We start from the raw sequence: 17,255 nt of genomic DNA, 5'->3' as shown, positions 1-17,255 counted from the left end.
ATTTCTGACCAATTGCAGCGTAGCGGCGCCAGCTAGTTAGGTTGACTGTTTCTGGGACAGCTGTTGAGACACACACTTACCGATAGCCAAATTTTATCACTGTTTTTACCTATGTAGAGAAATATTTTTATCTTTCCGTCTGCCCATGGCACTACACAAACTTTGAGGTTCTGTTTTCAGTTTTTAAAGGGAATGAAAAGGCACAAGAGGAAGAAACAAAACGGAGGAGTTGGGGTGAATGGGAATGGATCTGTCTCAAGAGGTAAGTCAAACAGATAGCTAACCAGGTAGTTTTTGACAAACGTACACTGGAAATATATGAAGACAAGATTAACAAATATATTTCTGTAAACTCAGTCTGGATTTTTACGTATATAACCCATTGAAAATGTAGATAACAGGTTCACATTTGACCTGCTTCGTGTTTGAGGCGAAATACCAGTGAACTTAATACTACTAATGCAACCAGCTGACACGAACTAAAGCCGAAAACACGAAACACGAGTTGTCCGCAGGTTTTTTTTCTTATCTGTTTTTAACCCTCAGGTTTTTTGCTTGTTTACCGTTTTTTTTTGTTTATCAGAGCAAACTGTTGCTATTTTCCGTCCATTGGTGATTGCGTGGCATCGTGACCTGTCAGCCAACTTGGGACAGTTTGGGAAGTTGCAGCTGGTAGCCAGACAAAGGAAGATGGACATGATTTTGTTCACTGTAACAAAAGCAAAACGAAACAAACAAGAAAAACTGCTGTTGGTTATGTAATCCAATCCACAAATCTTGTTTAACCCTTTAAGCCAAATAGTTATTAAAGCATAATTGTATCTAAAATCACTGCAAGTCCTTAAATAACTCGTGTATTTGTGACGTATTATGATGATGAAAGACAATTAAAAATGTGTCCATGCAAATTATGTCCAACCGTTTTATAACAACAGTGGCACTTCTATTGTACTTTAATTGTGTGCCAAAGATATTTCTCAACCTGGAAACAGCTTTTGTTTTTGCATATTCTTCTTCACACTGTGTTTTTTTTCTCTGTTATTCATCATCCATGTCCCTCTTTTTGCAGAGTCAGATTGCAGCAGGAAACAGAAGTTGGCTGAGATCCATCAGGCTTTGATCAGGTTAGAATAATAATTCCCAACTACACTTTACTTGTTAGCTTGATTTCTCTCTCCTCTGCCCCGCATGGCATTCATAAGGACATATTAATTGCGTTGTTTTAAAGTTCTATTAAATTTCCTCCTTGGAGTTTTGCCAAATTTCAAATTTCTGATAATTAATGTCTTAGAAATACATAGGTAGTGCTACATGACATTCAAATCTTGTGTTCTTAGAACTAAAAGATCTCATAAGCAGCTTTCCCTAAAAATATTCCTTTATTTGTTTAATCTAGAAGGGCCTCCATTAGCACTAGATCAGGATGAGTATTTCCCAAGTGGGAATGCCCTTCCCTCTGCTGCTCGCTGTTCCACAATTAGATGGCATTTATCCAGAGACGGCGACCTTCATCGCTCCGTACTTAGCTAATTTCACATATGAAGATTACTCGCATGTGCCCAGAGGAATAGCGTGACGAGGATCATGAAGACTTTAAAGACAGGAGGCACGAGGGACTTGGCACAGGGGAAGCTCACACTGAATTTAGCTGGCAGACTTTGTAAATTAATAAAGGATTTAATTGCACGACTTACAAAACAACAGTCTTCTTTGTCCATTAAGTTTGGACATGTGGAGTAACATCATGCAGCCACAACATGGAGTGAATGAAACAATTGACAAATAATGAATGGATTTTTACTGTTTAGAGTGTAAGGTTATTATCTAATCTGTTCACGTGTGTGCAAAAGTGCACTCAACGAACGATTTAGAGGACTTAGATTGTTATTCCTTTTTGAATTATGTACTCATAAAATCTTGAATATAAATAATCCACAATCGCATTATGTTATTTTGAAGCATTTTATACCAGCAAGCTTTTAAGCCAGCTCTGCTCTGTAAACATCCATTCTAATAAGTAATTAAGTTGTTTTGATGACTGTTTCAAATATAATCTTTTGGGTTTGTGTGGGGACAACTGAACAGTGCCTGATTCTCACTCTTGAATGCACAGTGACCCGGTGGACATTGAGACCCTAAGGAGAGCAGCAGCCAGCAAAGGAGGTCTGCTGACTGATGAACTGAGGAGGAAAGTCTGGCCTAAACTATTGAATATCAATGTGTACGATCTCCCACATAAACCCGGTGAGTGCTTTACTGATACTGATATTTACTCAATTGATGTTTTCAACATTAATGATACGAACCATGAATAATGAATTTCTTCTGTTGTAGGTCGAGATGTGAGGGAGAACCACAAGGACTACAACCAAGTACTCCTGGACGTCAGGAGGTCCATGAAGCGGTTCCCTAAAGGTTTGTGTGTTTGTGTGTGTATTATCTCTAAAGATAGCAGCATAGCTCACAGTGCTTTTTATCAAACTGTACCCTTGCACTAACAGCAACATGCAGATATGTGGACAGGCTTAATAATTGATGAAATAAGTAAAAGAGGCACCAGAGAAAGTTCTTATGTTACAAGATGAATGTTGTCAACCATAATGACGAAGTTAGGAAAACATTTCAACTTTTCTGTCCAGAGAAACCAACAAATTAAATATTTTCCTGAATAACCAACTCAAATAAAACAACCGCCTGGAATGAGGGAAAGCTGGATTTACTATAGCCCCTTTTGCACTGCTAGTTCAAGGCAGGGTTATTATGCCTCGGTGTGTGTGTGTGTGTGTGTGTATTTGAAGCACGTGCTGTTTGTTTACGCCTCACGCACGTTTAGCTTCCATAACAGCGGAACGCTGTGTAAACATACACACTGGGGCGGCTTTACGCCGGCGTTTCTTGATCCAATGTAAAATGGCAAAGACTGCATGACGGCAGAGCTACGTTACGGCGCTGAGGCGGAACCTCAGTGCAAAAAGGGGGCAATTATCAGCTATTTAGTTTTCACTCAGTGATGCTGCTCGTCCACGATTGCAGAATTTTGTCATAATTTGTTAAAAAGCGCAAAAAAAGTCAAAATTATTACTATCAAAAGCTGTTTCAGAAAATGTAATGTACATTTACATTTACACATGTGTACTTTTTGACATTTATACTTGATGTTTAATGTGTTGGGTCCATATAAAACCCTGATTATAAGCATTCAGACATGGGCCACATATCCTGTCTTGACCTATTTACTACAAGACAATCACAGGCATTTCCCAGGTTTGTTTCTTGGTGTGATGTGTTTGCTAATAAGTTAAATTAAATACCTGTGAAACACGACAAACCTTCACAAAGAAAACATGCAGAGACTCAGGAAAGTAGCAGATGAGCCATGAGTGGAATAATTGTGTAGCGTAGCTAGTTCTTAACCATGTACTAGCTAAGCCACCAAGGCTTATGTCAAAGTCTCTGACGGAACTGAGGAGTTCATTGTATTGTATGAATGTGCTGATCCTCGGCTGTCCCTTCAGGTATGCCAGCCACAGAGAGAGGGGCCCTCCAGGAGCAGCTGATCGACATCATACTGGAGGTTTTGAAACGCAACCCTCAGCTCCATTACTACCAAGGCTACCACGACGTGGCCGTCTCTCTGCTGCTGGTAGTCGGGGAGCGGATGGCCATCGCCCTGCTGGACACGCTGTCCAACTTCCACCTCAGGTTGTTAATGCATCTTGGTGTTTTTATAGTTAAACTTGCAACCTTTGCTTTTTTTTAAATGTACAAATTAATTATTTATTAGTTATAATGATCTAACTTTTGTCTGTACTTCCTGTCTGTAGAGATTTTATGGATCCGACCATGGACAGCACTAAACACATTTTAAACTACCTGATGCCGATATTGGAACAAGTTGATACAGAACTACATGACTTCATGATCAGGTAAACGTTCACACACACACACACACACACACACACACACACACACACACACACACACACACACACACACACACACTGTTTTAATATGTCACTTGTGCCTCATTATCTTGAAACAAAAAATCATCTAGCAGTTGACTTTTAGCTGCTTGTTGGGGAATTTTTTTTGATGACATCTCGCTCTTTTTTGTATCAAATTGGAAAGCGAGTAGATAATGTAATGCGAGTGACAGCCACTAGAGGGCGTCACAGCGTTGATCTTCACCTGTGAGCTTCACGGGGAGACAAAGAAACGAGTGTTTTGTTTTTGAGTTTGAACTCAATTGAAAAAGCATCAGTGTTGGTCTCAACGGGGAGTTCCTCTATCAGATGGTCCAACAGCTGTTTCAGAGGCTTTTCTGTCCCACCAAGGTGTGCACAACGTTTACCTTCATTTGTGAGGTGTAATTAGCCAGAAAATGACTCATGAGCCGTTTGCACTTGATTGAAACAACAGCAACAACATTTTAAGACACTGCAGGTTAAAGTTGGGGTGTGAGGTGAAGTGCTGTGTTGGAAACCTTCATGTCTGCAGAAGACGATGGTAACATACATGCCTACACAAACGACAACAGAATAAAAGACATTGCACTTGGAGAAAAACCTCAGGATAAACACCACCCCACCTTAAAGTTTGGAGCTTCCGCTTCCCCTAGCCTTCCTTCTCATCCTCTTTGCTCCTTCCTCCCTCCCTCTTCATTTTATCTCTTTTATGTCCCTGTCATCATACATGTTCCCTGCCCTTTGCTCCCTATCCGTACCCCTCCCCCTCGTCCATAACCCCCCGCCGGCTTCTTTTCACTTTGTCATTTTCCCCTTCCCCTGGTTCTTATCCCTCTTCTTCCTTGACTGTTCCTATCCAATATTTATCAGCAACCTCTAAGAGTATCCAATTTACTCAAGACTGTCAAAAATAACAGCCTATTTCTGTCAGCTCTCATCACAAATAGTCAGGGAGGAGAAACGGCGGGTTAGGAAGAGCATGTGAAGGCAAAACAAATATTTTTTTTCTCTAGAAATTGATGGGGGTTTGAGAAAACTGCAGCCGTAAAGTTTCCTGACCATCCGATGGAGCCAAACTATTGAAATTCACATTTCAAATCGAGGAAAGTACCACTCAGCTTGTGTGAACAGTTGCATGATGTCATCTGTGGCTCTGGAGGAGGAACTTTCGTTATGTCTTTACACTTCCCTGTGTTACAAAGCTTTTTAAGACATGTCTGCGAGTTTGAAAAGCATAGGAGTTTCTTTGAGAGGGTCAAGGTGCATATTGGAAATCATTCGATCCAGCATATGTGGAGCTTGAATCTAAGGATTAAAAAGTATCTCACTATCGGCTTTGAACATTATCTTTTTTTTTTTAAATCTGCATCCTGAGCGTAAAACGGATACAGCATGTATCAATACAGGGACACCAAGTATCAATCTTTTGTTATATAAATGATATAAGGGATAATGTATAGCCAGCCGGTCAATGTTGCGAAATGAACCCCGACAACAATGACCTGCTCGCTGTAGTTTTAAATCCATAATTTGACACAAAATGTTGATTTAAATTGTCCTTCAGCAACTGAGGTTAGAACTCCATCCATAGCAACGGTCTGGTAAACATAGCAACGGTCTGCTATGCAGGAATAACAGACCGCAGAATGCTGCAGTTGACCAATCAGAATGGAGTATTAAACAAGGCTGTGTAATAATGCTGTACTATCTTATTTAACAAGACATTTGAAGAGACCATCTTAAATAGGTTGGATGACCCATGTGGACCATTGTCATGTGATCTGCGTGTATATTTTCATACTATTTCTACAACAGATTTTATTCATTATTTTCAATGAATGTTTTTTTTTGGGGGGGGGGGGGTATTATGCTGATTTCAATCTTCATATTTCACTCTGTGATACCTGTGGAGTAGCTTAGCATAATTTAGAGTTAAAAAAAATTTTTTCTTACGCTGGTGCTCTGTCCAGTCCCTCATACATCCTCTGCCTGAACAGACTTAGTCAGCTCCGTCCCTTTAAGGAACCCCGCCCCCTACAAGCCCACTTTTTTCTGATTGCTGTGACGTCACAAAGTGCAGCGTGTAGAAAAAAACTGTGAAACCTGGCGTTCACAGCAGCCTGCAGACTGAGCTGGGAAGCCTGGGGATTACTCCAACATACTTTAACCTACAGATCTGAAACTTCACCCACGTTTAGTCTGGACATCCAACATTTTAAGACACACACAGTGTCTTAAAATGTGAAACAGGATAATACCCCCTCTTTAATTAATTCTCCTCTCATTGACACTCATGAGAAAGATTGTTCATCTCATCTGGGCTTTCCTGGTTAAATAAAACTTTACATTAAACATGAAAAGAAAACATTTAAAGCATTTGTTTTTTTTTTGTCTTTGGCGTTTACATCTCTTGATATTTTTGCCTTTTCTTTCAGATCTGAGGTTGGAACCATCTTCGCTCTGTCCTGGCTCATCACATGGTACGGCCACGTGCTGTCGGAGTTCAAACACACCCTGAGACTGTACGACTTCTTCCTGGCCTCACACCCACTGATGCCCATCTACCTCGCCGCTACGGTAAGAACACGGCTTAGAAGCAAACAGGAAATGAACAAGAGGCAGTGACTTTGTTCAGTAATCCAGGACGCTCGCACACTCGTATTCTCATGCACATAATGAATGAGAGTACTGTGAAGCAGCAGGACTAGTTAATTAGATACCTTCTAATGAACAGATGAGAAGGAGAGAGGGAGTGAAGGAGGGGTACAGAGAGAAGAAGGGAGAGAGGAAGAGATGAAGGAAACAGAATTACAATGTTTGTAATCTGTTTCTCTGTCCTTCAAACTTGGTCCTTTTTAAACAGATTGGTTGCATGCATGTTGATTAGTGTGTACATTTTGCTTGTTTGCTGTTGATGGTGTGTGTTTGTGTGTTAGTAGAGGGGCTGGGCAAAGGGAGAGTTCTGTTTGAAGTGTGTGAAACAACAAAGCAGAATGTAGTTCATGTTTCCTCCAAGGCTGAGTGCAGCGCACAGCAGGGGGGGGTTAACTCTTCATCTGCCTGCTCAGCGCTCACTCTGCCTTGCGAGCATCACTGAACCTTCTCAGTGTACAGTTTGTAGAACCTAATTCATGTTTTGCAGCTTCAGAGTTAAACCCCTCTTCTCCTCCTCCTCCTCCGCAGATTGTGTTGCACAGAGAGAAGGAGGTGAAGCAAACAGAGTGTGACATGGCCATGGTCCACCACCTCCTCTCCCGCATCCCTCAGGATCTCCCGTACGAACTTCTGATCGTTCAGGCCCAGGATCTGTTCGACCAGCACCCTCCGTCTCTGCTGGCCAAGCGGGCAGCGCTGCAGTCTCGCAAGAGGTGAGGGGACAACAACGAAACTACAAGTGCTTAATAAAGATGTACTTGTTGCTTTCTGCCTTGGTGCAAAAATCCCAAAGCAGAGTGTTAGTATTTTAAACATGTGCTTTTCATTAATGCCTTGAAATAGCTACCCTTGTTCTGCATGTAGGGCTGCAAATGAGGATTATTTTCACCATTAATTAATCAATAAAAGACTTTTTGGTTAATCACACAACTTTTTAGTCTATAAAATGTCACAAAATCGCAAAAATGCTCCTCACAACTTCTCATTTATTATTTTTTGAAAATATTTCCAGAGAAAATCAAATCAAATAAAAGCTGGAAAGGTTGAATGTTTTGTATTTTTGCTCAAAAAATCACTTTTTTAGAAAGTTGTGTGTTAGAGTTCTATCGACCAACTAATAAATTACTTCCATCCCTCAATCCGTTATCTATACTGCATATCCTGTTCAGGGTCGCAGTGCGCTGGAGCCCTCTTTCCGGCGCGATGCTATGCTCCGTCGGCAACTTCTGCGACTCCTTGTCATCTCAGCTACAAATTCCGCCCCTCTTCCTCCAAGCAGCGCTCAAACATCGTCCCAAATTTGACGGCGCCGAGTTTGATAAACAGACTGAATGAGTAATAGATACAATAAAGACCTAACCACCGAAACATCTTCACTATTCACTAACCCTGTCTCCGGCGCGTTTGTAACGTCAGACGGTGACGCAGCAGAAATGAGAGGGAAAGCAGGATACTCCACTGGAAATGGGAAAACAGGCAATCGGCAATCTATGAGCGGGTCTTCTCGGGTCTGAAAAACCTGCGTCAACACGCTAATTGCGGTGGGAAATATATACAACTACTAAACTTGACATTGAATTACTCGACCATTTTTTCCAGCACTTTTTGTCATTTAATAAAACCTTTGACTCCACCAGAAACGCTTATCATGTACAATATACATGCAGTTTAGTAACTGTAGGAGATTTGATGTCATTCCCTCATTAACCAACAGGGGGTGCTCTAAAAACACATCCAGACTCGGTAGTGATGCTTGCACACGCAGGACATTTAGTGTGTGAGTGTGTGTGTAACCGTCCATGTGACTATTTTAAACATGTTTTATTATTGAGGAGGAAATATTACATACTTATCTGCACTTTCTCTCATTGCATCTGAAGACTCTCTATCAGTCTCCCTCTCTTCATCACGGTCTGTCTGTGATACTTCAGGTTGGTCAGGAGGAAGTGACATCACTGACACGAAGCCTTAAATAACTGATCTTGTGAGATTTTCCCACAGTGTATTACTTTCTATAGCTTCCTGCAGTGTGCACAGGAGTTATTTTATCCATCGTATTGTCTCTCACTTTCCCCCTCGCTGTCTTTATCCATCAGTTAATCCTTCAGTCCATCACTTCATGTCGTCCCAGCTTTCACTGCTTACTCTGTTCTCCATCCTCGACTAACTCTCCCTCTCTCCTCCTCCATCCCTCTCGTCCTCCGCTCTCCTTCCTCCAGTCTGTCCATCAGCACCTTCAAGGCGTTTCAGCTCTCCACCCTCCACCAGAGGCCCGACTCCGTTCTCCAACGACTCACCAAGGCCCAGGGCTCCACCACCTCCAGACACGGTAAAAATAGTAACTATAATCTTATTACTGACCCAGAAGAGCTGCTCCACACATACAAGGCCGTACAGACAAACAGAGTGCAGATGAGTGAAGAAAACTAGAGTTCTTGTTCGGTACTTCGCCGCCCACCTCTGGGCCAATCAATAACAAGTAAACAAATTATGTAGGTCCCCCTCCAGACCAATCACGGTGCACGTTTAAATGTGCCAGAACAGAACAAAGCCTTCCTTTATTCCCGCAGGTTTCGTGAATCCGATCGGCCTCGACTGACATATTGGCAGTGATATACAGGCAATCAAAAACACGCCGTAACATTCCCCTCGGGCCAAACAGTGTAATACTGCAAGTGATGCACATCATTCCCTGCAGTTTCGCCAAGATTCAATTAGCAGCATCCACAATGAAAAGTGACGATCTATAGCACCTCCTGCTTTCGCCGTGGCAGACGACGAAGAGGAGTCAGTAAGCCTGAGAGACAAACAGGTGTCTTAGCTTTAAACAAGATGTGAATAATGACTGACTTTTATTACACATCAAACTCTGTTTCTGTAGCTGTTTCAGAGCTGTGTTTTTTAGCCTTAGCGATTACGGGATAACTTTTCTATTACTTTCACTATTTATACATTAGTAGTTTCAAATGAGTGTGAAGGTCTATTATTGACCCTGTCAATAGCAGCTTGACAAACCAGATTTTAAAGATGTGAGATTTGGTTGAAATCTCTGGAAAAAACTTTTAAGCAGACCATGACTGTATTATTGCACTATCCTGGCAGAGTCTACCATGTCCTTCAAACCATTTCAAATACATAAACATTCTCCAGAGATTTATTAAAAAGGAGCATGCGTATACTGGACAACATTTGTCTCTAAGTTCAGTGATGTTGCTTCAGATAACATTGTAGTCTTTATTTATCATTTTTCCATATCAAAAACATTGACATCATTAGTTAAGCATTTCTTACAAAAGTTGTGAGCCCGCCCCCCACCCCATCCAGGTGGCATCCCCACAAAAAAAAAAGAAAACAGATGTTAACATTGCAGTCTTTAAGTCACAATAAGAAGCAATGTTGCGTTGAAACGACTTAACCTATGTTACATATTTGTGTGGTTGTTTACCGACATTATTTGAAATGTGTCCAACATTGTTCAAGCACAGACAAATCTGTGATTTTATTTATGGTTACAGCGCATTTCATCTTCGTCTTTCGGAAAATACAGGAAAAAAACAGATGCGTCAGAAAGCGATGAATTGAGTTGGCTAACTATTTACGTTAGCTAACAATTCTTGCCCTCATTTCATTAGAAGGAAATTACATTGCATGTATAAAAGTAGAGATAGACCGATATGGTTTTTTCAGGGCCGATACCGATTATTAGTCGTCAAGGAGGCCGATAACCGATATTTGAAGCCGATAATTCATTTGCAGTAAAAGTGAAAATATTGGCGTCAAAATTTTGAATAATACAAACTCCAACACTTAACTTTGTTTAAATGCCTTTAAGCATATGCATCAGAGCCAAAATAACCCAGTTTTAAATTGATCTCTTATCGGCTGTCGGATAAAAAAAAAAAAAAAAAATGCCGAATATCGGCGCAGATAATCGGAGTAATGTCAGTAGATTGTTACTGCCATATGTGTCCATTCAACAATGAGATCCCATGATCCCACGCTACTTCACCATGAATGGTTACATGTTTTAATGTAATCATCAAGACCTTAAACACATGTTGGCCATTGGACGTTTTATGCTTACTGGGAAAGTTGCATCCACATGTGTTTCCCAGTGTTTCCTGTCAAATACAGAATGTTTGGGCGGGTTACAAGACAGGCGCAATCATCTATCATCATGCTGGTATTGTTTTGAAGCAGGCTAGTGGTTCTAAAATGTACACGCATATGTTACAAACTTGTAATCAAAACATAACATAATATAGCGGGTAGATATTAGTGAACTGTAAAAAGCTCTCAGTGTATCCTCTCAGTCCACAGTTTGTGATGGAGCGCTGTAAAAAATAGAAAAGTTTCTTCTAGTGCTCTCTTGACAGAGTTAAGGCAAGTGCGCTGCACCCACTGTTCATCGTAGTTTATGGAAATAAGAGCCCTGCCTAGCAAAGATCATAGAGCAGGACTGGCTTCTGAATACTTAATTTATTGATGTGTATTATCAGTTTTGCTTCTTCTCGTCTCCTCTCCCGGTGTTTTGACATCCCTTGACCCCTTTATGTTTTTAATCCCAGTAACAAAACAAAGCTTGCTCCCTCTTCAGTTCAGCTTCCAGCTTTTTGAATCCTCTTGACCCCTTCTATGTCTCTCCACTCCTCACGGTCTGACCCCTCCTCCTTGTTCTGTGCTCGTGTCCTCCCGACACTCAGCTTTGCCCCGGGACCGCGGCCAGCTGTGGGGGAAGGGGAACAGGATGGTGAAGATGGCAGTGTGGGGGCTGTCAGCTACGCTCGGGGCGGCTGTGTTTGCTGTGGCTCAGACGGCTATGGACTGGGGACCTGACGTGTTACTACAACTGTTCTGATGTGGCGGTGGGGATTTAGACTGTTAGACACACACTGGCACATGGTGACAGCAGAAACACATCTGCTCTTCAGATGGATAACAAAGAACAAACACACACAAAGACGTTTAAGACTTGAAATCTCTTGCTTGAGTCTCTCCTGCTGAGAGGACGTGTTGGAGACGACAGGAGGAGGTCAGTTATCTCGCTGCCAAACAGGTTGTTGCTACTCAACCACAGTGAACATGTGTTAACTACCAGTCAGCCTCAGGATGTGTGTGCATGTGTGTGACTGAGTGTGTGAGTTGAATGTTTCTGAGCGAATATTCCAGACATCATATCACATGTAAGCATGGATGTTTTAATGAACAGCTCATCCATTATTATAATAACTTATAAAAAAGCACTGGCCCAAGTGCATCCAAAACAACACAAAACGACTACAAAGAGACTCAAAACGACTACAAAGAGACTCAAAACGACTACAAAGAGACACAGAATGTCTATAAAGACATTACATGACTACAAAGAGACACAGAACGTCAACAGAGACACAGAATTAATACAAAGAGATACAAAACAACAACAGAGACACAAAATGACAACAAAGAGACACAGCACGTCTATAAAGACATTACATGACTACAAAGAGACACAAAACGACTACAAAGAGACACAGAACGTCTATAAAGACATTACATGACTACAAAGAGACACAAAACGACTGTAAAGAGACACAGAACATCAACAAAGAGACACAAAATGACAACAAAGAGACACAGAACATCAACAAAGAGAGACAGAATATCAACAAAGAGACACAAAATGACAACTAAGAGACACAGAACGTCAACAAAGAGACACAGAACGTCAACAAAGAGACACAGAACATCAACAAAGAGACACAAAACGACTACAAAGAGACACAAAACGACTACAAAGAGACACAGAACGTCTATAAAGACATTAAATGACTACAAAGAGACACAAAACGACTGTAAAGAGACACAGAACATCAACAAAGAGACATTAAATGACTACAAAGAGACAGAATGACTGCACAGAGACAACAAATTACTACATAGAGACACAAAACGACTACAAAGAGACACAACATGACAAATTGAAACTAAAGGACCTCCAAAGAAATGCACAACAACAACCACAAAAGACACTTAAAACAACCACAATGGGTCATTGAAAAGAACCATTATACGTCCATGCATATGAGACAGCCATGCTTTTTAGGCAGTTGCTCACAAGTTACCACCGGTGTAACATTTTACATGTCTTGTTGTGTTTCCTGTTAGCACAGTATTTCGCTGATATCTCGCTTTTAGCCTGTCGTGCTTGTTTTGTAGCATTTTTGTTGACAGGGTTTTAAAGCGCTTGTTAGATCAGCAGCCATATCTGAGAGCCAAAAGTGCCCGTAGCCAGCACGATGACACATGAATACAAATTATTTAAGAGTAGTGTTTTCTTGCTGAAAGCTTCCCGTTATGAGGAAAGGAGGAGAACGGGAGAGAAATAGGAAAGACGGGGGGGGGGGATTTTGCCTTCGAGACTCTGGAATTAATTGCTTTACTTCAGGTGTCTGCGAGTTACATTTGCAGTACAGTGTGGCAAACAGAACGAGCTGTTGCTGCTGCGAAATGTGAGCATATCACAGCATGCAGCACTCAATGCAAGCAGTGGGCTTTTTCTCAGATGCATTTTGCAGCAGGTATTAAAATACATATTTTTTTAATGTTATTTTTGTATTTTGTGGAGCAGCAGTTTTCCGAATGTTGTGGCCCACCAGCGCTGAATGAATACGGGGAAGACACCAGTACTTCTACATTTTTAAAATATTTAGTAGGTTTGCGCCAACATCCACCCTGAACAGCCGTCAACAGAACGAGAGTCCATGTACTCAGTTCTTCTTCCACATCTCATTTCTCCTCGGTGTTTTATACTGAGTGTAGACGAAGTTAAAAATAGGATTTCACGGCTACAATTTAGGAAGATTTGGATTATTTTAACAAATGGCATGTTGTGTTTTTATTCTCTTATTAGTGGTCAAAGTATCTGCAACATAAACCACATGTACTGTATGTAACTTCATAACCAGAAAAGTGAATATTAATAAGCTGTTTCCACCTGAGGCGCATGCATATGTATGGAGCATGGGGGTTTCTCCGAACAGCGATGCATGCTCTAGTTGTTGACTCACATTCTGAAACATTTATCAGCTCGTACTAGCGTAGCTAAGCTGCTGCATCTGTTAACACAACTTCACAGGAGTCACAACACTCTCTTCCTCAGTCATCAGATTTATAGTGAATGTGTCACATCTCCGAGCAGCTGACTGTGGAGTTTACTCCGTTGATTTTAGATGCTTTTTACACTTCCATTCAGCTGGTATACGTTTCTGTTTTGTACAACAGAAGAGCAGCGAATGTGTTGTACAAATTAAGCCTTGGGGCCGACTTGGAAGAGTTATTAAACCAGTGAATCAATCTATCACTTCATTAAATAGTTAGTCTCAGGCATTCTTAAATAAATGTCAATTGCTTTAATTCTGATTGGTGATAATCAGTCATTTTATTTACCAGTCAATAAATCAATCAATGGCCTGTAGCTCAGTTAGCGTGCTGGCCTGCGAGGTAGTTAGCATTCAGACACCCAGCAGTCAGTTAGCTGTGGTGGATGTCTGAACAGCCACTGCATGTTCCACTTTTCACACTGAAAACATCACATTTATGTGTCTGTCTAATTTGAATGTGTGTGTATGAGAGAGAGAGAGGGAGAGAGGAAGTTGGAAAATGTTCTCTTAGGTCAGTTTCTTTTTCTTTTCTTTATGTCCGGGCATTTTATGTGTTTTATAATTTATATTTTGAGGTTTTGGTGCCTCTAAGGCCTCAATTTAAAAAAAAAAGAGTCAAAGGTCTATTTATTTATTTCAAGAGCAACAATCTGATTGGCTGTTTATTCAATGTTTTAACATGTAATCAGACTGTATGAATGTGTATTTAAAATGAATATGAGGGACAGTAAAATGTCATTATTGTGGTTTGTAATGATCAGTTTGAGGGTTTATATGTTAAAACATGAAACATTTTTTTCATATGAAAAAGTGAGTCAGTCTCAGTCTGACTACAAGTTACAGGAATATTTTGACACTTGGGGAATTAAAGTAATAATCTCGAAGATTTCAATTTCGTTCTCTTTGGCGGCACCTGTGGCGATAAACGGTAATTGCAGGAGCACACTTCCCAGATATCCAGACAGTGTCTCATGTGTGACGTCCACGGTTGGCTCCGGTTGTAACTCTTGATTTTCCTTGCTGACGGTCGCTTTCCTTTTTAGACTGTTTGCCTTCATCTGAGCGTCGAGTTTGTTTCTTTTTCTTTGGATTTTCACTTATTTTTGAAGTTGTATCTGTAGTCATCGATCTTGTCTTTGTTTGTTCAGCCATAGTAGATTACTGTTTACTCGCAACACTTGCAGAGACCGGAAAAGCAGCCGCTTAGCTCCGCCTACCCTCTCTGGCAGACCAACCACTGCTGGGTGATGGAAAGCGCGTCACTAACTGGGCGCCGCTTGTGATTTGTTCCGCGAAAGTCGCCACAGACACCCAGTCTGGTAGGCTCAATCACCATTGTGTTACCTCATTCGGCAATAGATAAAGACTTAACAGACATTTATTTAAATGAAAATCTTCGAGATCTTGTAGAGAGTTGGGTGAGAAGATAGATACCACCTTTATTTTTGAACGGTAGATAAGAAGCCACTGGTAGCAGAACTGTACGCGGCAGAGACTTCCAGCTGTGAATAAAGAGGTTAGGATCCTTTCATCCAACTCCCAGTCCCAAAATTCCCCCAAAATGTTGAACTATTCCTTTAGACGAGCTCACTTCTCAGACTAAATAATAAAAATAAACCGAGATAGCAAAGGGAACATTTACGGCCACACGGTGCGCGGCTGGCATTGATGTGCATCCTGCTTTTATTACATAACAGCTCATTCAACAGTGAAGTTACATCTGTTGCCGCTGGCTGTATTTCTGGAGCGATTGTGTGCGTTTGTGCGTTTCATGCTTTGAAAAACTGTTTTATTAATTAACAAAAAGAAGTATTTGCATGTTATCTTTGCTGCTTTACACTATTGGCTGCCTTATATATAACTATGCAGGGAAATGCTTTTGAACAGGGTCTGTGATCTTCAAACAAAAGTCAAGATGCTACTTTGACTATTAATAGTGCCATGTAGACTTAGACACACACACACACACACACACATACACACACAGACTCATACAGGAAGAGAGTGTTGGTGTTGGTGCCAGATCATAATGAGGATTTAATTTCTGCCCCTGGCTCTTGGCGAGCTAAAGACAGTTTCTCCTTGTCTCCTTTTCTTTTTTTCTCACACTCACACTCAAACACCTACACCAACACCTGCACTGGTCTCAGGCTGGCAGAGGCCGTACGTGAGAAATTATCGGCGCCTGATAGATGTTAAAACAAAATCAATCAAGATGAAATATTAGGAACATCGCTGCTCGAGACGGAGATACATATCCAAAGTTTATTTTTTTTAATGTTTTTATTTGGTTCTTCTTTTATCTTTTTTTGTCTCGCTTGATATCAGCACACCTCTGCAAAGACTTAAAGCTAGTTTGCACCCCACCTACAATCCATTCTGTTTCATCTGTTGCCAAATAAACACAATCTCATTGGTGATTCATTAAAAAGTTTAGTAATTATCACAAGATTTGAGCAGTTTTTATGTTTGGTTATGAAACAAACGATGCATCTTTTGGAACGCACGCATTTAATGAAAGAAAATAATCACGGGATAAAACTGAGTGTGTGAAGATATAGAAAAATAAACGTCTCTAAGGGTTGCTTTAATAGCTGTGTGGATGTTATTTGACAGTAGCTCAAATCTAATGTGACAGCCACTCCTTAGGTTTGATTTAAATAAAAAAAAACACATTTTCTGTACATCAAAATAACTTGTATTTCATGCCAAATTATGAATTCATTATGGCGTAATGAAGAGCCTGAAGCTGAACTCCCTGTGAGCTCGCGTTGAGCCTCTCATGACCGCTCTGTCCTCCCCTCAGGTCTGAAAATATCCCTAAAGACTCGATCACACCAAATGCTTTCACAGATAGTAACGTAAGCCCTTCATATGTGTTTGAAGGATTTTCTGTGTGCATTTTTAAATGCACGTCTCTCATATCATGGCTAAACATCGGGTACGAACTGTATCCTCAAACGTATCTCTTTGCACCTTTTGCTTGTAAAGTGGTTGTATTGAGACCTAAAGATGAAGCTGCTTTTGTCTGTGAAGAAAAACTGAATAAATGATGAAGAAAACACTTTGGTTACAACGTTCACTCTCTCTTTTTTGGCTGACTGCCGTGTGTAGGGCGGACTGCCGGGGCCAGGTCCGTATGTGACTGACTGAGTGACGGTACTTTCAGAGCCGTAGAGAGAGAGAGTTGCGACATCACAATGGCGGTTATGACCGACGCAACTCTCTGTCTATACGGCTCTGGATACTTTGTTTGAGGAGTAGGCGGGGCTGCTCCGCCACTGTCCTCACTTGTTTTCAAACACGGTTTCATTGGCCTCATAAGGACAGTGCCTCCACTTCACTCATCTCCTTTTAAAGGTTTGTAACCCTGTGAACGGATATCCAACTTTGTGTGGATAATACAACTCAAGACCAAGGTTATTTTGCCGCCTACAGCTGCAGACATCGTGACTGCACTGTGAGGTTAAATTTGGTGGGAAAGGGGTATGTG

General features: G+C 41.0%; 1 protein-coding gene across 1 annotated transcript; it reads left to right on the top strand.

Annotated features, from left to right (window-relative positions):
* The first annotated feature begins 107 nt into the window (after positions 1 to 107).
* LOC138608939 (TBC1 domain family member 20) lies at positions 108 to 12,972 on the top strand. Its single transcript, XM_069681532.1, has 10 exons — positions 108 to 262; positions 1,070 to 1,124; positions 2,114 to 2,244; positions 2,335 to 2,415; positions 3,516 to 3,702; positions 3,825 to 3,926; positions 6,401 to 6,542; positions 7,149 to 7,333; positions 8,840 to 8,955; positions 11,318 to 12,972. The coding sequence occupies exons 1-10, from the start codon at positions 193 to 195 to the stop codon at positions 11,476 to 11,478; spliced, it is 1,230 nt and encodes a 409-aa protein (XP_069537633.1). The 5' UTR covers positions 108 to 192; the 3' UTR covers positions 11,479 to 12,972.
* Positions 12,973 to 17,255: the final 4,283 nt, after the last annotated feature.

Source organism: Semicossyphus pulcher, unplaced genomic scaffold (assembly GCF_022749685.1).
Source record: "Semicossyphus pulcher isolate SPU_LCO1_2020_fin unplaced genomic scaffold, fSemPul1.0.p SCAF_5, whole genome shotgun sequence".
Taxonomy (NCBI): Eukaryota; Metazoa; Chordata; class Actinopteri; order Labriformes; family Labridae; genus Semicossyphus; species Semicossyphus pulcher.
This window is presented reverse-complemented; position numbering and strand designations above follow the sequence as displayed.